This window comes from Lipophrys pholis, assembly GCF_963383615.2.
Source record: "Lipophrys pholis genome assembly, chromosome: 6".
Taxonomy (NCBI): Eukaryota; Metazoa; Chordata; class Actinopteri; order Blenniiformes; family Blenniidae; genus Lipophrys; species Lipophrys pholis.
In genome coordinates, this window is record NC_137629.1 from 17,531,948 (window position 1) to 17,557,142 (window position 25,195).

The window sequence follows — 25,195 nt, forward strand, 5'->3', positions numbered from 1 at the left end:
AGCAGTTTGAGTCATGTGACGCCGTGAGTGAATAAAAGCAGCTTTTTTTAAGATGGGCCTTAAATAGGCTTTGTTGGATGAGTTTGAAATACAGTGTGACTGTGGAGAACACCGAGAATTGTGTGAAAGTTTGAGCTGACCTCGGTGCTTTTACACCTTCTACAACACATAAAACAGACATGGGTGTTTGTCAGTGCTTTTTTGTTTCTTCTTCTGAAGGTTTCTCTGCTTCAATACGACTGATTTAAACCAAAATCTGCTGAACTCAAATAATTAGAGTTGTCGTCCCTCACTTCAAACTGAAATGGTATGCAGTGTGTATTATACTTTATTATAAAAAAACACCAAAAAAACTACAGTACTCCCAGAAATTGTGGGTTAGTTCCCACTTTTGTGACACTGAAGTAAAACGAGGCTCGTGTCTAACGGACATTGAAATTAGGAAGAGAATTATACAGTATATGAGGCTTTTCACGTTAACGTAACGCAGCCAAACGCTGAATCTTATTGGACAATGTGAGAAAAACACATTTGCAGCATTATTTTACTGCCAATCATTCCACATTATTGATAATGCACAAGCTTGTTGTTATCTAATGTTCAAAAAGCAGAAATATAAAAAATACATTGGAGGGAATAACTATTTTTTTCTTTTTTGTACTGCCAGCATAGGATGCACGTTTGAAAAGCCCTATACATTTAGATAAGTTGTGAGGGACGAATACTTAGTTAGTTTACCGAGTTTTATTTTAACAATAAAACAACAACAAATCATGCATTCTTGCATTTTGACTGTTATATTTCCAAGTTGGAAAGAAAATGTCAGAACTGGGGATGAAACAAGTGTATGAAAGTTCACTACAGCAGTGAACTTTCATACACTGTCAGCTCGTAGTGAGACGGTTCCCAGTTTGAGTCCCGGTTGGAACCAGTAGAGCAGGGGAGTCACACACAAAGCCCGTGGGCCAAAACAGACACGCTAGAGGCTCTAATGGAGCTCACCAAGCCACCACGCAAACTGTAAAGTTTCAAAGAAAGTTATTTCTTATACAAATTTTTTAAGGGTAGTGGACGCAACACTGAGATATCGGTCAGCTGCCAATTAAAGCTTGTTAACTTTTCTCCCACAGTCCAAAAACATGCATTCGAGGTTCAATTTCTTGTTACTGTAGATGTGATGGACGACTTTAAGCTCTTATAACAATCCCTCAACGAGGATACATTGATAGGTCAGTTCTGTTTATTAGACCAACTCAAATAATGACCACGACTTTAGAACTGAGTGAACCAGGCCAGTCAGACCGATGATGTTGCACCATAGTCCATGTAAACCACATCCCACACATTTTTCATCCTTTATTCTTCTCTTCAATGTGACAAGGAATGTTAGCATTTATTTTCAATAGAAATGTACAGTCCATATGATCACAGCAGAATGTGTTGTGTTAAAAAAAAAAAGAAAAGAGACTTACACTCTCAATCAGAAAGAAAAACCAAAGCGCCAGTGTCTACAGCAGTGCTCCTCTGTCCCATCCTCCACAACACCAGTGAATCATTTCAGTGAACATCTTCCGGGAGCTGAGTACAAACCAAACCAAACCAATAAAAACAGACATTAGAGTGCAATCTGTACTTTTTGATCCCCGAAAACGGAGGATCAGCGTGAAAAGAAGCATCATGTGAAAGAAGGATCAAAATTAAAGTCGTGCCACAAAGTTACACCATGGACACGGGTCGCTATGTTCAGATGTGTTCCATCAAGATATTGCTTATATTCTTCGCAACGATCACGTTGAAAGATACAAGAGGTTTTAATTGAGAGCAGCTGATTTGGATTTGTTGAGGTACCTTAATGAATGTTTGATGATCCATCATCGTTTCATCCTTCTGGGTGTTCGACCGTTACAATCTGACTCATTCGATGGTATTAAAAGGTATACTGGGATAACTCCCCCATGTTTGTTGATCAATAACATATCAGGTGTCTGCGTTACACTGCATCCCAAGAGGATCTGATATAGTGCGTGAGGCCGACGTCACTGCAGATGGTTCCGGAACGCGCAGTAAAAGATGACCGGTGATGTTTTCTGTAAACCGACCTGCTGATTTCGAGGAACCTGCGATGACTGAGCCTCCAACCAGCGACAAAACTGTCTCACCTATTTGATCTCCTCACTTCTGTTCAGATAAAATTACAAACAAGTGTGTTTGAAGAAAAAAAAAAAAAAAAAAAGACAGTTTGCTTTGGCTTCCTATAATAATATACATTACTGATTGATGGATGACTTGACCGTATGAAGGTGAAAATGCTGCCTCAAGGAAAATGTCTTCAAACTCTGAACATGGTTGGTTTGTTTTTTTAAACAAGAGTTTTCCCACAGTGACTTATTTAAAATATGTCAATTGAACGTGTGCGTAATGTCATGACGGACAGCTTCTCTGGGTGAGGTCGCCACACGAGAGTGAGTCAGGTGGGCGGGAACTCTGCAGTGCAGCTCCACCAACCGGCGGCCATCTTTACGTTTGTGTAGCCTGGACTGGACGTCACCACAGCTCTGCCCACACGAATCAGAGAAATACATCTCTTTTGCTGTTTTGTCCACTTCCCAAAGAAACCTGAGGAGGCTGTCGAGGCGTCCCAGCCCATGTTTAGCGTTAACTTGTAACGTCCCAGAGAGCTTCTGTAAAATCTGTCAGCTGCTCGTTAGCGGAACCTTTAAGACGTGTAAAACCTTATTTTGTGTCGCTATACAAGATTGAAGCCGTCGTTAATGACAGACCATTCATGAAGTTTCTAATTGAAAATCTGTCGGGAACAAGGAGGGGCCAGATATGCATGAATGTAAACGTATTTCTAGGTTGAAGGACTCCTTCCTGCTGCACTCAGTCAACAGTCTTTGGTACATGCAGCTCTGGGGATATGTAAACATCATCCACCTCTGTCCACGCCTGTTGTTTACACATGGAGACAAACTGTCACCTACAATGTTTGGATGTATGCTTCTTCAGCGTCTCCGTGCTGTAACTCCCACCAAAGTCCCACACTCTAAAAACAACTGCTCTACTCTCATAAATCAAGTCTGATTGTGGCCGCTGTGCATGAAAGCAAAAGTGAAGGACGAGCTCCAGCAGAAGAAAATGAAGAGTATTTTGGTCCCTCAGAGACGGTTCTGCTGTGAAACAGCCTCGATAGGTCAAACGCAGGACACACTTTCCTATTGGGACTGCAAAAGTATACCTTAATAAATGATCCTGCACCACCACTTTCCATCTCAGCCAATGAAATGAGTCCCACCAGTCCACTGGCAACTTCCAGGTGTGTGTGTGTTTGTGTGTGTGTGCAGTTTAATACAAGCACTTACTGAACAATGTGTGGAGGATTATGATCCTTCACGTATGATGCGTACAATGGGAATTCAGCAAATGAAGGCACTGAAAAAATGAGTGTTTGATAAAAACATCACCACACTGTAACCGCAGCGTGGAGACACGACACGTACCCGCGGCGTCAGTCTTCTTACAGAATAGCCAGAGGCAAAAAGCTGGTGAGCTTCGACCTGAAGAGGGCGCCGTGGTGCAGGCGTCCCCTCCCGTCGCCGGCCGGACACTATCTGTCCTGATTGTCCGCCCTGAGGCCAGAGTCCGAGGCGGCGTCCTCTGAGGGAGTGTCCAGGACGGGATTGACGAAGCCTTCGAACTCGGCCTGGTCCTCCGGGTGGGTGCTCACGAAGTCGTTCTCCCACTCCAGCGCGGTGGAGTCCTCGGACGCCGAGGTCGGCCCGCTGGTCAGCTGCTTGCTGCCGGGCCTCAGCGCCGCGCGCAGGATGTCCTCCTCCGTCCGAGACCTCTCCCAGGCCGGCAGGGCGCGGTTGATCCCTACAGCGACAAGGGCCACAGCGTTTATTTAGAAAACCATGTTTACCACTTTCACTCACAAGTCAAATATCACGTAAACAAGGTGAAACACAGACTGTGTCATGTTTACTTCAGTCAGCAGTGGAAAAGAAAAAGCGAAAATAAGCCATCTAATCAGTTATTTGACTTTAAAGCGGTACACACTACAGGATAATGGGGACGATATTTGTCCTGATGTCCTCCTCCCGAGCATCGGGAGCACCGGCCCGATTGTTGGATGTCTGCAAAAAAACCCAAACGCGTCTGATTTTCCTGTGATGCGGGGAGTGTTAAGAGCGATTCTGTCGGGTCCGATCTGCTCGGAAGGTCTCGGAAGGAGAGATCGGCGATAATCAACATGTTCAATATTTACGATGAGAAATCCTGTAGAGTGTGTTCTGCTCCGAGGAGCCGAGCTGCAGGCTGAGTGACGTCATGAGTACTGGTATGAAAACCAACCAGGCTGAAAGCAACACTGCTGCTGCAGCCAAAGCCAGAAAGGTCCCGACTTGTTAATGCCTGACGTCATGAGATTATACGATATTAATTCGTTGGACAATATAAGCAGACCTGCACGGCACGGTGATCACTCAGTTTCACTTTATTATTCCTCACTGCTCTTCTTTAACTTATATATTTTCCATCAGTTTGTTTTGAGGCTGTTTCTCCGGTGTGAATGCATTTTGTGTTGGAATATTAATTCATCACTGTGACGGGAGAGTAGAAGTGCGCTCTGTCTTTTGTGATCATCAAGTGTGTGGCCTCTTGATCTATCAGCTATACTGATGACTATTTTAATGTTGTAATCACGTCATCTATTTCTCCATCAGATTTGCAGCTTATTGAGTGAGACTGCAGATCCTCAAACAGACGATGATAATACGATGGACATTTCACACCAACGAACAACACATTTGAATAAAAACACAATATAGTGATGACTAGAACAATCTTGTGCAAGTGATTATATTCATCTTTCACACGGTTGCTTTTGAAAGGAAATGTACCGGATTCCCATCACTTCAGATGTGCTACCGATTAAAGACCACAGCTAAAACTCAACAAGTGTTGATTGAAGGTAAAATATCACATAGAATACTGAAAAAAAACCTGGATAGCTTCCATCATGCCACTACGTTTGACACTTGTATGTTATTTGGTAACGGTAACAAAGCTGCTGCCTCTCTGAGGCGTCAGCTACATGACAGAGCATCTTTATCCAACTAAACTATGTAACTAAAATCAAATCGGACAACAGACTGACCCACGCAGTGCTCGGCAACAATACAGAACATCCAGTTTGCTATGGCTGATTTGATGAAGGCACGTTACGCCCTGAACGTGCTGCCAGTCGCATAATACAGCGTCGGCCACATTCTCAAGAGAGATCTAAAAGAATGAGCCAGAATGACTTTTTATTTGTTTATTATTGCTTTTTTAGTCACTTAGTTTAAAAACTGGATTACATGTTGAAAAAGTCACGAGTTACCGTATTCACTGTTTTAGTTATGTTCACATCAAGTTGGCATGGTGTAGCAGTGGTGAGCTCTGTGGCCTCACAGCCAGAGGATGCGGGTGTGAATCTGGCCTGCAGTTGATATGTGAGGTTTGCATGTTTTCACTGTGCCGGTTTGGGTTTTCTCCAGGTGATCTGGCCTTTTCTTACAAAAACATGCTTGTCCGGTTAACTGATTGAATGAATGAATGAATTTATTTCGAACATGTATAAAAACTATGGAACTATTTGTACATACAAAAGAAAGACAAAGTAAAAAACTAATAAAAATAAAATAAACATAGAGCCAATAGATAACAAAACACTGCACATTGTTTGATAAAGGAGTGGGAAGAAGTACAAAACTTTTCTTTAATTTCCCACCCCTTATTACCTATTTTTTTAGTTTGAACACAGATATCCTTATAATTATATAATACAGCTATATAAATATATACATATTTATATAAATTTATACCATATATACATTTCATAAATATCTATATTTATGAAATGTATTGATTAATAGGGATGGGACCGATATGGATGTAATATAATGACATCTGACTGACATCGTCGATCCAAATCCATCCTACAGTTTGTGCTGGACCACGAACGTACCGCAGTCAGATACTGTTGATGATAATTTGATAAGGTTTATTTTTTTACAGTTCTTGCACTTTAATTTAAAATATTTAATTTTACAGTTGTTGCCGCTTCCTGTTTGTATTGCAAAGCCAACTTAGTTCAAACTAACTTGTTTGCAATATATTTAAATCGAATACATTTTTGTATTTCTTGTTGCTTTTCAGAATCGGATTCGAACTTAAAAAGAAAGTGGAGAAGTGAATCCCTATTGATGAACGTGTGCTCTAAATATGGGTTGTGTGTGACTCAATAACACAAACTTGGCAGTTTACCCAGAGACTGTTTTGGACCTCAGTAAAAGCCCAATCTCTCACCTTCCTCATCTTCCCACTCGAGGTCCAGCGAGGTCCCGTCATCGTTGGTGGAGCGGGTCTTGGTGGTGAAGTCCCAGCTGCACTCCGTGTTGGGCGTCACCACGTTGGTGTCAGAGGGAAGTCCTGGAAACACACAGACCATCATTGTAAGCGACTCCTCTGATAGAAACAAACACGTGATAGTAGAATATAAGACTATAAATATCTTGGTTGGACTATAAAGCAAAGCTTTATAAAAGAACACAAAACAGCCTGTCTCAGTCGGAGCTTTGGAGAAGATCACAGCACCACCACTCTGGACGTTGTGACCACAGATGAAGTATGTGACGTGCACTCACTGCTGCTCCTGAAAGCTTCGGACTGAGCTCTAATGTTCTGGAGGTAGACGTCAAAATCTTCCCCGGGGGCTTGCCTGAAACACACAGAGACGTTAATGCGAGGAAACAGATAAAAGAAGAAACAATCTACAAATCTCCCTGCTGCTGAGAACTTTCCACCAGAACCTGGGTTTTTTTTGTTTTTTTTTGGGAGCGATGAAAGTCGATACTGCTCCGGCCTTTTGTTTGTCGGCTCCTTTTTCATCGCCTCCGTAAAGCCGGGGCGGATTTGCGAGCTTGTGAAAATTAGTTAAGCATCGGATTTGGAGACGTGATACTCTGTAGTGCGTTAATACCTGCTCTGCAGCCTACACACTGCGGCACACAGGCATCATTAAATCAATGCCTCTGCCGAGAGGCTCGTGTCTCTGCAAACTTCCCACATCTGACGGCAGATATGTCCACTACACTGCTGACGCTGGCGGCCGCTACCGCGGCCTCGGCTCCACAGCCTCGCCATTGTCTGACGAGCTGAAGTAACTCACTTTCTTTGCTGCGTTTCGCCGCCGGCACCATCTGCTTTGCCCCGTGTCCTCTGGGCGGACAGCTGCCGACATAAACAGCACAGATCAAGTAAACAGATCAGCAGATCTTCCCATGATTAAAATACGCATATGGGTATAAAGAAAAAAAAAAAACAACAAAAAAAAACAACAACTTAAAAACTGAAATTTTTCTGGTGTAACACAAGAAAAACATCCAGAGAAGCACAGGAGTGGAGCATGAAATCTCAGTCTCATCACTACATCATATGCACAGAAAAAAGGTCAATTTCAGGCATTTTTCTTGAAGAATTGGGAAATATAAAACCATGAACGTGACTAAAGTTTGGATTGTAATTATGATTTATAACCAGGTGTATAAACGAGTGAATTCACGCTGTAACCTGCAGGTGTGTGACAATCTGAGAAAAGCTGAATGTGTTGAAATGTGTAACTCAATTTAAGTCAAAATCTTACAAGATTTGTTTTATCGTTGTTGTTTTTTACTATAAATAATTTTAAAAAGTTTCTACTTCTTTGGATTTTACCCGTCACAGCTATTGCATCTTTTAGAATAGAATACAATCTTTCTTAGGTATACGATGACATTTCAAGTGCCAGTCAGTCAGCGAATCAAATGGTGTGAAATACAGTTAAAAATACAGTTATTTATCTCAATTCTATTTATAATGTCATTTTAGAATCCCCAAATGTTTTTCAGAGCAATGTTTAACTTGTCGTCCTGCACCAACCTGTGTGGCTCTATAAATTACGTTGAACTCGAATGAAATGCCAAACTTTTGCCTTTTTTCCTCGATTCGCTGCTCGGATGCATGGAACAGGCTGGCATACTTTACAGAATCAACACTAAGCGGTGAGAATTACTCCGTCATAGCCACTCGGACATACGACTTGGAATGGAACGGAGGCACTGAGACACACGACATCCATCAGAGACAGGTGAATGAGCAGTGATCCCTGAGCAGCATCAACACACAGAGGAGGACCTGCTTTAGCCCGGCTGTAAACTGGCCAGAAGGGAGCGGAGCTCAGTGCCGCCTCACCTCCTGTAATTTTCGCTCACGTGCCAGCCTGGCGGCCTCGCGCTGGGCGGCATTTCTAGCCTCCTCTTCTAGCTTTAACTTCTCCTCTTGTGCCGCTAACTGAGCGGGAATAACAGAAATGAAACAGAAAACAAAGCACAGGAACAGAAAATTAACAAACAGAACCAAACAATGCAGCAAATCAAAAAAATAAGATTCAAATAAAAACAAAAGAAAAGCCACGAGTCTAGAAACTTAAAAGGAGGGGTGTGTTGATCGAGAAAAAGGTTTGAACTCTCACCTCCGCCTGCAGCTTCTGGTCGATCAGCACCTGCTTGTCTGAGATGGCGGCGTAGCGATGTTCACGGAGGTTTTTGATCTCGTCTTCACTGATGGGCCTGATCGAACAGCAAAAACTGTTCTCAGCACAGAAAACACAGCAGTTTTTCTTCTTCTTTTAAATCAATCTATGTGGACCTCTCACCTGGGGCACGGCTGTGGGCTCTCCGCCTGCAGAGCATCAAACAACATGGATTAAACTTATATAAACAATTTATAAACTCATATATTCTGGCATACAGGCCTAAATATACGATAAATCCCTCTATATATTTATATAGGATTACTAGCTGATACATATTGACTATATATGGCCTCAAATATACAAAGTATAATGACTTCTAAATGCACCCACACACAGTGAAAAACTTAAAGCTTACTAAAAATCACAAACGTGAATCAGACGTACCTCATCACTTTCTACCAGGTTTTCAAACTGCAAAGCAAAAACACACAGTTAGAAATCCGACATCACAGACGGACCGACTGTATGAAGAAAACATAAAAAGTTCTGTTTGTACCTCTATGGTGTAATGTTCCCCGGTCGTGCTGCTGCGGAAGTATTTGGACCTGTGATGAACAAATCATTTAGTTTTCACGTTAACAAGATATCCAATGATCTGGTACTAAATTACATGTCATAAAGGCTGATAAGGATTTCAATATTCACTCTGAGATGCTGCGCGCCGACACCAGGATGTTGTATTTTAATGACAAGATCTACATTTTTAGTTAACCTTTGCTCTTCTTTAGTTCTGTAGGATTCTGCCTCATTAAAAGCGTCCTTTCTAAACCAGTGATGCTACTGGTTATCAACTTAGAGACCAAGACTTTAGTCGAGGACAACGATAATGTCTTTGTGCCAGTTCTCTTCTCTGAAACAGAAATCTGATGTAAACAGGCAAATAAAAAGACTTTGTGAAAACAGTATTAGAAGTAAACACATTGGGGTTTTTTTGGCTTGTAAAATACGACGTAAGTAGAGATGCAACTATCTTCATTCATCTTCTATACCACGATATCTGACTGAGGCCCCTGGAGCTCATCTTATTGATTTTGCTGCAGGCAGGTTGCACCTCGAACACAAGTGAAACAACCAATAATGTCATAACTTGGCAATAATCCACTGAGAGAGTGTCAAGTATCCTCAATGAATGAATTATTCCATCCACTGCAAAAAACCTGGGAAAAAAATAATTATTCCAAGAAATGCAGCCCTTTTTATGTGTTGTTACATTATTAGCTGCAGTTATTACATTCTGAAAGGACTTTTTTCTTTTTAAATGCTACTCCTTCATTCAATACTTTATTAGACTATTGGCTAAATGTTATGATGATAATAGATGAACAATCATAATCAACATTATTCGTAAGTTATTTCATTAAGTCTTGTTTATATTGAAAAGGGCCTAAATAATGACATTACTGAAAGGTATTACACTCATATTTGTGTAACTATTTTAGGATATGAAATTCCAAACACCTTCCCTGTAATGCAGCTGGGAAAAATGAAAGACTGAAGCTTCGTTCACACTGCAGGGAAATGCCACCCAATTCAGATTTTATTTTACTCACAAGTGACCCACATCCAACCTGGTTTATGGCCGCGTGAAAGCGCCAATTCAGATTATTTTTTTATTTTTACAACAGACCCAGGCCTCGTTCCTATGTGGTACCAATTGGGTTCTTTTTCTACATGCGACTGTTTCATCATTGACAGGAGATGATGTAAAGACGTATGTTATATAACATATAAAACCTGAAGTAGCTGGCGTTCACGGCAACATCAGCGATAACTCAGCTCGGGTCTCAGTTTTATGTTGTGCCCTCTAATCTTTTAATAAAAAAAATGAATCTATCTTTTACAAATTTCTTGGTGTTTTGGCGGACCAGACCGGAGCCTCCGGTGGGGCGGTTTAAGCACACGGGCCCCATGTTTGACACCCCGATCCATCTACAAAACTGACTCATTATGAAGCATTTGTTTTAAAATACTTCAAAACTCATGCTCAAATATAAAATTCAAAGAAACCCTAAAAATGTCAGGTTTATTCCTTTGTTTTATTGCTGTGAAATCACAATTACCACCAGTAAAGGACTTCAACTATTAATATTTAACAAGAAGTTAATTGCAGAAATATGTTAAATATATGATTTCAGCCTTATTTCTCCTAAAGAGGATCCTCATGGAATATTAAATATAGTTCTACTTCTTAGAACAATCAAGACACCATTGTGTTTCCACAATAAAGCACCTTTACTAATGTTCAAGACGTCTGAATGGATGATTATGCACGTATAACTTACTGCATTTATGCTGACTCACAGTTTACATTGTTAATGCAGGAGCTGATGTCTGCAGGCAGAGTGGATTTTAAATTACCAGCCTCAAACTAATACCACTATAATCTCATCACTGTAGCTTTTACCTCTACAACCTACACAATGATGATGATGATTGACTTATAAGTGTTAATATGGAGTCATTTAGCTGATTATGTTTCCAAATGTTGCATTTAATGTACTTAAGTGTGTGATGGGATCACAATTTGAATTAGTTTTCTTTTTTGAATGGAAGAAACAGTAATATTAGATTAAATATCTGCTATTAAATGTGTATTAGGTAAAGTTTTCAAACATTTAACATATGACTTCAGATTTTTGGGGTATTTCACACTAATCTCAAAACAGCTCTTACGTCATCTTTAGAAAATATTAGTATGTTTTCCACCACATTACAGGACAGGAAACAGGGAATTTACAAGATATGGGTGGAAAACTTCAAAGACAATTAGGGAAGGAAATAAAACTAGTCATCAATATGATTTTTTTTAAAGAAAATTTAATATTGCAGATGTATTTTCTTCCCAACCAAAATGAATGGCTTTTCATTTCTTGGCTTGATTAATCCTCATTGATGATTATTTTTCAAATTCAGCCCATTTAAGTGAAGCTTAGCCTGACTTTCTGTCTTAATGACGTCTTATTTGGAAAAAGAATTAGGAAAATACTAAAAGGTGCTGTTGTGTTGTACAAAACGTGGTACAGTTGGATGTTGGAAAGATGATGTTCAAATTGAGAATTTGACAAGGAGATTTAAAATATTTCACTGGTCTGATAACAGAACATATGGAAGATCAACCGGTTTACAACATTTCACAAGTTTCCTGAAATTAGATTTGAAAGGACTGATAACTGCTGTATTATGAAATGTATTGTCAATTAATGATAATACAGAGTTTCACAATTATACACAAGCAACTACAAAACTTTGTTTTATGATATAATAAAACTAAGAATTCCTGGAAATATCAAAGTATTTATTTTCTATGCTAACTAACATAAAGCATTTTTTTTTTTAATTAAAGATCCTGTTTGACTGAAGAGAATACTCTACATATTTTAAATGTGTTAACGTTGTGCATCCCTTATTGCTTCAGTAGCATCATTAGAAGTGATTATGTCTGTCTGTTCCGGTGTGTAAACATAGACATGACTATAGAAAGCCTGTTTTATGTAAACAAAGCACTGAAAGTGTTAATTATTAACACACGCACACAGGTGACATGACAAACAGTGACACCCATTATCTGCATCAGGGGGTGACTGGGCCACATGGTGGACACTTTAGTCTTTAACAGAGCTGAGTGTACGATCCACTTTACAGAAATGTGTGTACACACGTAATGGAATCTCCAGTTTACAGATGTGTGTAGTTGTAGTTCCAGTGTGTGTGTGTGTGTGTGTGTGTGTGTGTGTGTGTGTGTGTGTGTGTGTGTGTGTGTAGAGTCCATGTCCGGGATGACAGCCGGGGTGGGGTTTTGTTTTGTGTTGTCCCCTCAGGTCAGAGCCCCTCACGTAAACACCCACGGGCTCTCTGCCCGGTCAGTGAAGTGTAACACACGGAGCCACTGAGGTGTGCAGTAAAGCCTCTCTCCGGCTCTCTCTCGGGGCAAACCGGGAGCTGTAACCGGAGCCGGTTCATCTGATGATAGCTAGCTGCGCGTGCTAACTCACCCGCCGCCTCTCTGGATCCTGCTGGCTTCCCTCCGGAACAGCCCCGCGCAGTAAGCCCAGCAATTACCCATCGCATTGTCGAGTCACTTGCTCGTGTCCGGCGGCCCGAGCGGTGGTACAGTCCAGACAGCGGGGTAGTTACATGGTCTCCAAGTCCCGGTCGGTCCCCGTCGGTCCCCTGCTTTTCCCCGGCAGACAGTCACTTCCTCATCCTCCTGCTTCTTCTCCGGCTGATACCGAGTACAAACGAAACACCACCACCGAGCGGCGTCTTCAGGAACAACAGGAGCATTACACTTAATGAATATGTGTGTCGTATGAATAGAATAGAATAGAGTAGAATAGAATAGAATAGAAATATTTTAAAAATTAATCAAATACTTTGTAGCCTCGCTCAATGGCTTATGTCCATAGCTCCTCTGTGTAGATTGTGTTGTGTTTTTATTGTGTGTGTAAAAAAGGGGCAACTCATTCTATTAACCTAGGAGGAAAGCACGTTACACCCTCAAACATAATAATTTGGCAATAATGTAAAGAAATAGTAAATGTTTTTTACAGCCATAATTGAGCTTTTTACAGAGTATATTTCTTCAATAAGTATGACGATTATCCAATCCATTATACCTGCTGTATTTTTGATAAGCAAACGAAAAAAAGGGAAAAAGACCTTTTATTTTCAAGAAATTAGCCCTATGAATGTATTATTACATCATTAGCTAAAGTTATTCCATTTTAAAGGATTTTTTAATTACTACTCCTTCATGTAATAATGGTATTTATTGCTCCTACTGCTGCAGGAACCACGTTAGCTTTAACCCTCCGAATCTTGACCTTGAGCGCATGGCACCTGCTGTAAAAACCAGCCATGTTGATGTTGAAAGCTGGATGACTCGCAGTAGCAACTCCTTTAACAGAACAGCTGCATTAAAGTCTGACTGTTGTATTTGCAGAGGGCGTTTCATGTCATGTTTATCTTACTGATTTTCCATCCACCCAAACTGCGCTGGAGCCAGTGACAGCTTACATGGAGAGAAAGGCAGGTTACACCCAGAACAGGTCATCAGTTCATCAAAAGCTGTACACAAAGACACATGCATATGCACGCATTCATATTTAGACTGATTAAATTCACCTTCAGATGTCTCTGGATTGTTGGATTACCTGAACAAAACACATGCACACATAAAACCCGTCATTATTATTCGTTCTTGAATTTAGAGATGGTATAGAAATTGACGGAAGGTGGATGAAAGGTCACAGAGAAAGAAACCAGGAAGACACCAAACCTCTGATAGGAGTCTTGAAATAGAAATAGTTTGTGAATCCTGGTCTTGAAAATAAAAAAAATACACTTACTAGACACAAAAATAAACTACAGAACAGTAAAGTAAATGACATGTTAATAAATCCTTGAGGAAGATTCAGTAATGTGAAGCCACACCTCTTCAATCATCTTTTCTTTCCTTCGAGTTTATTCTCTCATATCATCTCTACCATAAGCAGCAGGCAGATTATCTCTGATTGGGGTTTTCTATGTTACTCCTCTCATTGCTGTGGCTGGTCGTCACTTTAGTTCTAAATGTGCAAAACATGAAATAAAATTCAGATGCAGTGTTGCCTGACAACTTTTGTCTTCTTACAACATACAAACTTATGGATGAATCACTGGAATTGTCTTCTAATGCATTGTGTGTCCTAGCATCCTGTTCTTTGTTCATTCAGTGTCCTCCTCAGCATAGAACAGGTATTCCTGCAGCTCGTCTTCATTGTCAGTGTCGTCCACGTTGCTGACTTTGACTTTGCGGGACACAGGCATGCACCTGGGCATGAGCTTTCGGCCCCCCTGAAGGAAAAGAGATCAATTCACATTTGACTCTAGATCCAGTGCTTGGAATTTGACACCAGTTTTGTAATAATGCAGTGTGAATATGTATCTCTCTCTGCTTAAAGAAGCTCCTTAAGCATGTGGTTAAACTCATTATTTATTACTTTGGCTGAGCTTAGTAGTCAGCATCGGTTGAATATACAGGGGTATTTCATTGAAATATTCTATATATATTAATATTATCTGTTTTCTATCACTTCACTTCACAAAAAACTGCACAGTTTATTCCAACATGATAATCTGTGTATATTTATTGGTGGTAAAAACTGAATTCAGGACATTGTGGAAGAAGAAAAGAACTTACAGTTTTCTTGGAGTCGGCCAGCGACCTCTCCATGTACCTCCTCATCCTGTCTCTCTGTTTGTCTCTCTGCTGCCTCAGCTTTTCTTCTCTCTCCCTACAGCAACAGGTCAGGACAAGGTGTTTTCTGAATGTTATCTGGTTATGAGTCAAATAATAATATAGTAATATCTCGGGAATTTAGTTTGACACTCATCACGTATGAATAAAAAAATTGGAAACATTATTGACTTTTTCAATTCAGATTAAAAACAATAGAAAACATTCTATCTTCTTAAATATAAAGATATTTTACAGTAATATGCTACAGACTCTAAGTTTATTTTTACTTTTAGCTAAAGATGACTAATTTCACTTTATTTTAAAGTGCAAAATCTTATAAGTCACAAGCAGCACACTTCTCAAAGTCCAAACCCCTAATATATCTAAGATTTTCATCTCTTTCTATTTCACTTCCGGCCAATATTTAAACGTACTATGTCTTATAGCAGTAGTTGATTTACCAATTGGTAATCCGTTATCAGGCACAGACTGTGATTATTTGTTATTATCTGACACACAACACCTCCAAAGCTGATAAGAGGAACATTTCAGACTGGGGCTTCACCATATTAGAAAAACAGTGTTGTAATGATTGTATGACGAGCAATATACATTTAATCACATGGTGGGAATGTCTTTCTACTTTGGATTCAGATTTGCCTATACCAGAATTTCAGTTTCTCCTCGGCATAACTTCACCTACACTTTCCTCACTCAGATCTTCTCTCTCAGACGTCACAAAGTGAATAAGCTGTTTTTTCAACCTCAGATTCTCCCATGTATGTAGCGGTCAGGCACTGAGGGATGATCTCTTCCATCTGATTGGAGTAACATACAATATTTGCAGTTGGCTCACTTCATTAAAACATGTATTTTGAGGGTATTGCAAAATATTTGAGACTCAGTCACTAAACCTGAACCAGCCTGATGTGATGCTGTATTATAGGCTCATCTATTCTTTTAGCTTTTATTCACATAGGGGGGTGTAGTTGAAGCTGTAAAATGGAGACATTAGTTTTATCTCTTTTACTGTACTCTGAATTAGAGGTTGCCTCCAAAGCGAACGGCTTTCTTCAGATCAACACAAAGTAGAAAACACTATCGTCCACCTGTGATAAAGTCACTTCTTCCTAAGCTCTTCCGAGCATCTATGACCCACACATAGACATACCTGCTCCTCCTCTCACTGTCCTTGATCTTTTTCGTCATCTCCAGTTTGTCTTTAGGAATGCTCTCAAGGCCCTGCAGCAGTGAAGACATGCGTCTCTCGATATTGGACAGCTTCTCCAGCGTGTTGAGGTTGACCATCCTGTCGTCTACGCAGCTGCGGTGCACCTCGGCCACCTTCTCACCGAGGGCAACCAGCATCTCATCCTGTGAGTGACAGAAACAGTCTCAGGTAGTTCTGGTGTGCTGGGTGTGTAGTGCTTTATATCTGAAAAGAGTAGAAAACATGTAAGAACACTGACTTGGTCCTCTGTGCTCAGCGACACATGAAGTTGAACCTTCTGTTCAAGCTTGTGTCCTCTCGCCTTCTCCTTGTCGATTCTTTGCTTAATGTCATTCACCTGCACTGTCATCCGCTCCTCTTCCTTTTCACTAGAGACCAACAGCAATCACACAATAAAGAGGAAAGAGATCAAGAGGTGAACCTCATTGTCCTACATTTTCTTCCTGGTTGTGTCCATCGACTGCTGGAGTATCTTCAGTGTCTCCTCCATCTGGGTGGAGTTCTTAATCAGAGACAGGTTCTGCTCCGTCAGCGTTGTCATCAGGTCCAGGAGCTGCTGCGGGTCAGTAAAATACAGCTCCGGTTCGTCCTGCCAAGAGGTGACAAAGCAAAATGTGTGAGGATAAATCCTCCAGATTAGATTATACCATTTCAGTTTACGAGTTTTTAGATCCTCAAACTGACCTCATATTCCGAGTTGTTCTGATCTGCCACACACGATGGGTCTCTGAAAGGAGAGAGTGACAGGGCAGTACTTCAGGCAGGACTCACGATAAACTCCCTCACATTAGTGCATGTTCCTGTTCCTACATTTCAAATCATGAACACTGCAGTATCTTAGAGTTATGTTCCCAACACCGGTGGAGACGAACATCACCACCAGCAGTCTGCCATAAGAAGGCATCCCGCAGAGGAAACTAACAACCAGACAGGCTCAGAAGAGCCACACATTTCTTGGCCCAACACCAGACGGAACACAGCTCACTTCTCCTTGAACAGACAGAAACGTACAGTCCATCCAGAAAGTATTCACAACTATTCCCTTTTCCAACTTTCTGGTACGTCACGGCTGTTGGGATTTCACAAGACGGCAGAAAAGCATTTCACTGCAGGTGGGCCATGCAGGCAAATCCTGCCCCCTTCCTGCTCAAAGGACACTGACTGCCCCCCTGCACTCAGCCAGTCACTGATTGTAAAAGTAGAACTGGAGGCAGAGCTTTCAGCTTTCAGGCTCCCCGTATGTGGAACCTGATCCCAGTTTCAGTTAGAGAAGCACAGTCTCTACTTTTAAGGCCAGACGCAAGACTTTTTTATTTAGTAAAGCCTACAGTTCTACCTCTCTCTCTACCTCCCCCTACCCGAACCTGATAGAACTGAATTGGCTATCATTTCCTGTTAAACAGGTGGTGTTCCTAAGGACTTTGATACAGATCAGATTAAATTGTCAATAACGTAATTAATAACTATCTTTGATGATTATTAATCATTATCAATAGCCAAACTGCAAAAACCCAACATAATTTGTGCCCCGAGTCCAAACTGCACTACATAAAAGGAACCACGCCGTAACACAACAAAATGTGGGCAAAGTGAAGCACTGTGAATACTTTCTGGATGCACTGTACGTTTTTGTGCAAAAGAGAGTTACAAGAAGACAAAACCACACTATTAAACAAGATTAATTTGTTATTATACGTAAGAGCCCCTTGGAATTTGTGATGCAAATCTACTGATGCTCATTTGTGTAATCAAAAAGTAAATGTATTTTAATGCAACTGCTGCCCACAACAATCCCTGAAAACCCGCGACTGACGTCAGCATGTAATCTCTAAATAATCAAAGCAGAGGGTTGTGTTATTTCAGAATATCACTGCCTCTGATGAAATTGGGCTTGGCTCTTTCTGTGTTGCCTCCCATAACCTAATGAGAGTTTGGTTAATGAACGATTCTAAAATGGCCCGACGTGTGCGGGATGATAAAATGGATGTTGGACATGGATTGATGATGAACTAATGAGTAAAAATGTGGATGAATGAACTGATAAATGGATGATGAATCAATTAAAATCTATCAACAACAAAAAAAAAAGGCAGAGGTGCAGTAGAAAGACACTGTTAATGTGAATGTGCTGCGTTTGTTGGAGTTTGCATACAGAGTGCTGCTGTGGGCCGGGGACGGTCTCGTCCCCCTGATGGAGGGAAGCTCTCTACCTGGGCTGGACACATTTCTCTCCGAGTCTGTGTGCACAAGAAGAAATAGTGTGATGTAGCTGTGGTGCCTTTCACCTTGCACAGTGATAAGGTGCCCACCTCACCTGCCATCTCCTCTGTCCTCCTGCTCTGGTCAGACCCGGCTTGAACTTTCAGGGTTTTTATCTTCTGGGCCTCCTGCCACTCTGGAGGAGACAGTTTCAACAGGAGTGCCTGGTACTTCTTGTAGTCTGCCAGGATCTCTTCCATCTTGACAAGTTCACTATGAAACAAACAAACAAAAAAAAAAAATCTGTCTCTTCAATGCACGTTTTAGGGTAAATAAGCAGCTTTGACTGTTCAGAGTTTTACCTTTCTATGATCCCGATCTCTGCATTTAGCCTCTTGATCTCTCTAATCTTCTGCTGTTTGATCTTGGCCTCCTGCTCAAAACTGACAACACAAACAAGACAACGACGTGCAGAGTGACTTCATACTAATGTCCTCTGGTTGGATGGCCTCCATGCAGGACTTGGGTCAAAGAGAAGCAGCTGCTTACTGTGTTCTGGCCTCCACGGATTTCTTCTCGTTCTCCCGGAGAAACTCTTCAAAGTTGAGGTTATCTCTTTCTATGGCCTTTTCCAGCTTCTTCAGCTGGCTCTCTTCCTTAGCCATAGCTTTGTCCATTTTCAAAATCTCCGACCTCTTTGTCATCAGAGATAACTGAGAGCAGGAGGATGGGAGTGAAATGCAACCGTTTGAATCGTTTGTAAAAAGACAATTAGCTAATAAAAACATTTCCAAAAGTGTAAAACAGACTAAAATGTCATCATATTTCTCTAATTTTATTAAAAATTATTTTGAAATAGTCTGAAATGATCTACCATCCTAATCAGATCAGATACTGTAAGTAAGATAATATCAATCATTACTACATGTGACTAAATACTGATGTTTTCTGATCCCTCCTATCTATAATTAGAGAGAGAGGGGAAAGACGCCACTCTGAGGGTTCGCTCCTTTAACAACTTGGGAGTTTATCCAAGACCCAGAATGTGTTCATTGTCTCACACCCTCAACACAAAATGAGCCATCAAACTTAAGGAAATCCAGTTTTCCTCATTTGAAGGCTGGTCATGGCAAAGCCTCCATTAAAACCTGAGGAAATATTGTGTTTTATCTGACTGGCAGGACGAGTGGTCGGCAACACCGGGGACAGTCATTGCTTCACAACATAATATAAAGTAATACAGATCATTTCTTTTTACAATCGTCATGAAGACAAACTTTTATTATCCATAGATCAAAGAGGGGAAGGACAACTCAGTCCATTTGATAACGTATAAGCTAAATAACAATAAGGGATTTTCTCCTCACCTTGAGGCAGAGCAGGCTGACATGTGGTTATGGACACAGACCTTTTACAGAGTCAGTCGTTTCAGTGTCTGACTGAGGGACAACAGCTATTTTTCTGATGGCTGCACTTCTTTTTTTTGTTACTCTTTGCTTTTTGTTGTTGAGTCTCTTGTTTTGAGTTAACTCCGTAAAATTGCAAATAAGTTACTTTAAGTAAAATATTAGATCAGACCAGATTGTTCCCATGGTTCCTCGCCTCCTGGACTTGTTTACCTCCAGCACGGCCTTCTGACGCTCCATGGAGATCACGTCATGTTTGCTGTCCTTGGTTACGCTTTCTGTGCTCAGACGCAGACAACAGCCATATCAAAATTATTTCCTCAGGGCTAAGAGTGTGAGCTCTATAAACATCTGATTGATTGTGACGTCCCTCGCCTCCCTCTACTCACCCCGTTTCAGCATGGTCATTTTCACTTCACGTCTTCCTGATGTCCAACTAGGAAGAGTTGTTTTACTCTTGATTTGTTTTGAGTCCTCCATCTTCTCATTTTCCTCCTCCTCCTCCTCCTCCTCCTCCTCCTCCACTTCTCCCATCAGCTCATTCTTCAGCTTGGCCATGGTTCTGGCAGCGTGGGTCGTCTTCTCCTCAATTGGCAGAGCTAGAAATTTACGCATCTCCTGAGCATGGAGGCGAACAGCAGGATGACTCAAACACAGCAAGGACGCTTTATTTTAATAATCATCTGCAAAAATCGATGCATGGATGGAGAGCCTCCGATATGCACAGTCACAGTTGTGTTCAAACCAACACACAGACCTGCTTTCGGTCCTCTTTACTGTTGACACTCATTAGAAGAACGCTGTTACTGTCTGGCACCTTGAATGGACTCAGCTGTGTCTTCATCCTCCTCCTCCTCCTCCTCATCTCTGCACACACGCAGGGTGCAAACAGAACAGCGCATCTAATTTTCTCTTGTTTCATCATATCCTCCATAATATTCCCACTGTACCTGGTTTGTGTGATTTTCCCGGAGACTCTGACACAGCGGGGCTGCCTGAAGACATCTCTGCTCCTTCTGTTAAGAGCATGTTGTTATTAATAGTTGTGATGAATGATGAATCACCAACCTGTGCTTACATTGGGATGTGAAGCGTTGCGTTGCACTATCTTGGCTCAGGTGACGACGTCACTCTGGGTCTTCTTCGTTTAGTATTCTCTGCAGGTTTTCAAAAGAACGAAAGGTCATCGAGGGCTTAAGATCATGCAGGTGTAGGTGTTGTGGTGTAGTGGTTACACTCTTAGTTCACAGCAAGAATTATTCCCACTTTGATTCCAGGCTTAGGGGCCTCAGTGGAGGTTTTCTTCAGTTTCCTCACAAAGTCCAAAGACATGCAAAGACATGTATTCTGCAATTTTTCACGTGTGGGACTAATACAAGTTTTGCTAATCTAAAAGGTAAACTTATTTAACTCTGGATTGGATGGCTGAGCAACCTTTCTCAAGTGCCTCTCCGGGATCGCCTCCAGCCCCTTGAAATCCTAAACTGAATGAAAGTAGATATAAAGCCTGATAAATAAACACAATGGCATATTTTCTGCTGTTATTTTTCTTGGTGAAATGCGTTAATGAAACAATTTTTTATTTTATATCACTGATGTTAAAGCCCTGAAAAGATTACACAATATGAACCAGTTACAACTTTGTATTACATCGATTTATACTGCAACAGGTGGTTTTCTAACGGCGGTTTACAACTATAAATGTTCGCACACTTTAAAACTCCTCAGATGTCGTGGCTTTGCTTTCCAGAGTTCCCTATTAACCTTAGCCTGTTGTAAACCAGAAAAACAACCACCAAATGTTGCTTGCATGATTGATACACTCTTTTAACTTACCCAAAAGTGTACTGAAATGTTACAGACTTGATTAAGTGATGCACACGCGACCTTGATATTGGGTTTTCAAGATGAAAGTCTTGTACTTGGTCTGAAACCAGTGATTGCGGCACTACCCTATACTACACATATTTTAAATATATTAACTAAATGAATTTAACTGGTGCCGCAAAACACGTTGAACCTTTAAAATGAGGCTGACACAGCTTATAAAATTTCATATATTCAGTAGTGTTGAAAAATGTACAAAAACTGTATGTACAGTCAATTACAATTCAGGATGGTGAACTTTTCATTACATTTGACCTGTTTTTGTACCTGATTTGACCAGTTTCACTTTTTCAGCATTTTTGTGTGGACAATTTCAACATTTTAGCTGTTTTAACCATTTTGGCTCTCTATAAGCTGTTTTTAAGCAGCATTTGAGGTTTTTTCAAGTCAAGCAAAACAAAGTTCCTTTAAACAAAGTTAAGGGAGAGACTAGACAAAGTTGAGCTTTATGACACTGCTTGAGTTCTTCAAAGATTCCAGTTCAGAGAGTTCAGAGAGGCGGATCAGTCCAAACAGTGTGCTTGTTATTGCCAGACAGTCTTCTTTTCCCCCTTACACTGCTGTTCTTTATCTCCTATTATTTGATCACGTCACTCCATTTCACCCGGCCAGCGTTTTTATCACCCAGAAGAAAACAAAAGTGGCGCGTCTTTTCCAGACTCAGTTTGACTAATACATTTCATAGTTTTTATTCATGTTACAGTGACGGGGCTGATGTGTGTGAGCAGGATCAATTATGGACTGGTTACAATTCACAATGAACACATGTTTTTGTACTGTGGGTTTAAACAGGAGTTCTCATAAAGCAACACACATGGAGAACAGAAGGATGACACATCGCACCTTTTTTTTATAGCACGATTACATTTTAGAACAAAGAGGTTTTTTTTTTTATTATTTTATACATCTTCTTCTTTTTTAGATCATATTTACACGATCATGCATAATTCATATATTTGGAGATTATGACCAGCAATCAGAGCATCAAAAAAGACTACAACAGCAAATTTAATAGTTGATTAAATAGTGAAACGTACCACTGTCTAATATCAATTCTGATTTTTTTGATTTTGATCCTTGTTTCTCTCTTTGGATACTCGATGAGGTTAAATTGCACCTTTTTTTTTAAAATTTCAGCTTGAATGTGTACTCTTACTGTGCTGTACGTTACCTGTCAATATGGAGTTTTCTCATTGCGTGTTTTGATATTATAATTAAAAGAATTTTAAAGAATAAATACGTACATAATCTGCATCTATGGAAACTAAATTAGCATGGTAGCTACCTGCTCTGTCTGCACAAAGTTCACTAAACTTGCAAAAAACAAACATAAAGCCGCTTTAGCTGATAAACAAGCTTGCAGACAGAGAATTGCACCTTTTTATAGTTTTGTTTTGCCAATAAAAATATTCTCACCTTTATAAAAAGCTCTTCAAACACCTTAAAAGTGGAGGAAAATGACACTTCTCATGTTTCTCTTCAAGCGGAGTTGTTTGTGTACTGTCGCCATGGCAACTGTCGCCTTCATGGTCCCCTCGTAACTTTTATGTCCGTTCCTCGCACATAACACGATATTTACTCCATTTTACAATTATATATTGCGCCGATAAATTTTTTTTAGAGAGGCGTTGCAATAAAACACACCATTATATGTCCTTTTGAATTAATTGTTAGTAAAAATTGATTTGAAGGTGCATCACGGAGAAATAACAGAATGTCCATAAATCAGCCATTCCTTCTTAATGCTTTGCTCCAATTTTTTTTGTGAATATTCTTATATTTACAGCTTGAAGAAAAGTTGATCATCAGTTCTGTAGCTCACGATTCTTCTCCACTAGATGGCGCAAACAGATCACACAATCTGACAAAGGGAAACTCCATTTACCAGCCTGCTATGACAAGAGGAGCCCAGATTTTTAACTTTTATAGGGATGTTGCCGAAATTCCTGCCGACATTTTTTGCAAATGCAAATCTGTGCCCGTGATCATTTTCCTCCAGAGCTTGATTGCCAAACACTTGTTGTGCTTTGTGGTGTGTGAATATACTTAGAATCTGATGCGGTGCATCCCCTCCCACGCAACCACACATGACCCTGCACATCTCAGCTCCAACCAAGCAGCCCACACACTACACTTGCTTGTAGGAAATCCCAGTGTCAGATTGTTGGGTTAAAGCGATGCAAACACATGGAGGAGTGTTGGCTCACACGGCAGAAAAGGGCACGTTGTGTAAGAAGAGATGAACGGTGTTTTTTTATTCTATTTTATTCAGATTCGGAAGGTGCAGCTTCATGAGCGTTGCTGGAGAGTAAAACTAAGGAGAGAAACCCCCCCAATGTTCTCTACATTATTTAATAGCATCTTTTTTAAAGTTGCCCACAAACCTGTCTGTAATACAGTATCTTTATTTTGCACTGGTTGTTGTATGAAGACATTGTAAATGCAGCTGGTTTATTACAGGTTTCCTCGACCTCCTCTGCCTATGCAGCCCGAACACCAATGATATTTGGTCTTATATAAGAAGTGAACATCTAGCCTTCTATGGTGAGACAGACAGACTTTTCTTTATTCATAAATCACGTTACCACCTTCAATTACCTCCCTAACATTTTTTTTTTTAACTCTATCCAGAAGAAGTCTGAGAAGTAGTTTAAGACGGATGAGTTCTTTAAAGGTATTCCTCTCCCCGAGGTCTCGTGGTACTTTGAGGTGGTCGAGTTCAAGTGAAAACCACACAGCAGTGACCTCCTGTCATGAAACAAACATTAGAGCAGAGTTGGAGCTGCCATACTCTCCGGCAGCTGCTGGTGAGGCAGACTGCAGACTGCGCTCAGGTCCATGTGCCTTCTGCTGCAGGGTTTCAGACGCAGCCAGGATTTTAGAAAGCATGTCTGCTAAAACTCCATTTTATGGTAAATCTTATTATATTCTTCTCCTCCACAGATTCAATAAGCGAGCTACCCAGCAGTTTGTAAAGCCTCTGATCCCATGATGCAAGCACAAATGATGGCCCTGCCTGTTATTAATAGCTTTACAGTTATAAAAGAATCTGACATAATTATTTCCACCTAAAGATGCTTTCTGATACCAAAGATAGGTAAAAGTAGTCAGATCCTTTTTCGAGGTACGAGTACAAATAGAGTCCCACATGAAAGGCATTTTTCAGATAAAAATACAAGCGTATTAGCTGAAAAAAGTGTTTAAAGTAGTGGAGAAGAAGCAGTGGTTTGATACCTCTGGGTTATATGCTGATATGTGGGTCAGTGACAAAGAGAAGCAAATTAAAAATCTTTTATCAAACTTGCTCTCAAAGCGTGTCAGGTTTATTTAAAATCGTGGTGGTTTCATGTCATTTGACACGACACTACAGCAAGGAACAAGTCTTAATGTATTTCACAAAAGGTTTTGATATTCCTCACTTTTCTTTGGTTACTTTCATGATTTTTTTGTCATTTGTGACCTGTTTCATTACTTGATTGTAATGTTTTTTTTTTTAAACTGTCTTCCCCCTGTGTCTTCCTGTTTGATTTTTAAACATAATTTTCTCTGGGCTTCCTTCACTCTCCAACACATGTTTCAGATAATGTATAGTGATTCTTGGACTTTGTTGTTGAATTCATCAACTCTCATCATCA

General features: G+C 40.5%; 2 protein-coding genes across 3 annotated transcripts; both read right to left on the reverse strand.

Moving 5' to 3' along the window:
• Positions 1-727: 727 nt before the first annotated feature.
• On the reverse strand, positions 728-12,880 carry ap1ar (adaptor related protein complex 1 associated regulatory protein). 2 transcript variants are annotated; one of them, XR_013935409.1, is made up of 11 exons: positions 12,610-12,847; positions 9,114-9,162; positions 9,002-9,028; positions 8,738-8,763; positions 8,555-8,651; positions 8,275-8,373; positions 7,214-7,275; positions 6,690-6,763; positions 6,352-6,474; positions 3,501-3,876; positions 728-1,578 (listed from the first exon to the last, which is right to left on the reverse strand). XR_013935409.1 is itself a non-coding variant. In XM_080465305.1 (10 exons), exons 1-10 carry the CDS (start codon positions 12,678-12,680, stop codon positions 3,608-3,610), a joined length of 897 nt encoding a protein of 298 aa, XP_080321431.1. In that variant the 5' UTR covers positions 12,681-12,880; the 3' UTR covers positions 1,220-3,607. The 2 variants fall into 2 exon arrangements, 1 of the variants encoding a protein (XP_080321431.1); XM_080465305.1 differs by having other exon boundaries at positions 1,220-3,876; positions 12,610-12,880.
• Positions 12,881-14,323: 1,443 nt separating this feature from the next.
• On the reverse strand, positions 14,324-20,538 carry cfap100 (cilia and flagella associated protein 100; the record flags this gene model as incomplete). Its single annotated transcript, XM_080466164.1, has 12 exons — positions 14,324-14,452; positions 14,799-14,892; positions 16,009-16,211; positions 16,307-16,436; positions 16,503-16,657; positions 16,753-16,775; positions 18,383-18,540; positions 18,630-18,710; positions 18,817-18,980; positions 19,887-19,951; positions 20,063-20,291; positions 20,431-20,538. The coding sequence occupies 12 exons, from the start codon at positions 20,536-20,538 to the stop codon at positions 14,324-14,326; spliced, it is 1,539 nt and encodes a 512-aa protein (XP_080322290.1).
• Positions 20,539-25,195: the final 4,657 nt, after the last annotated feature.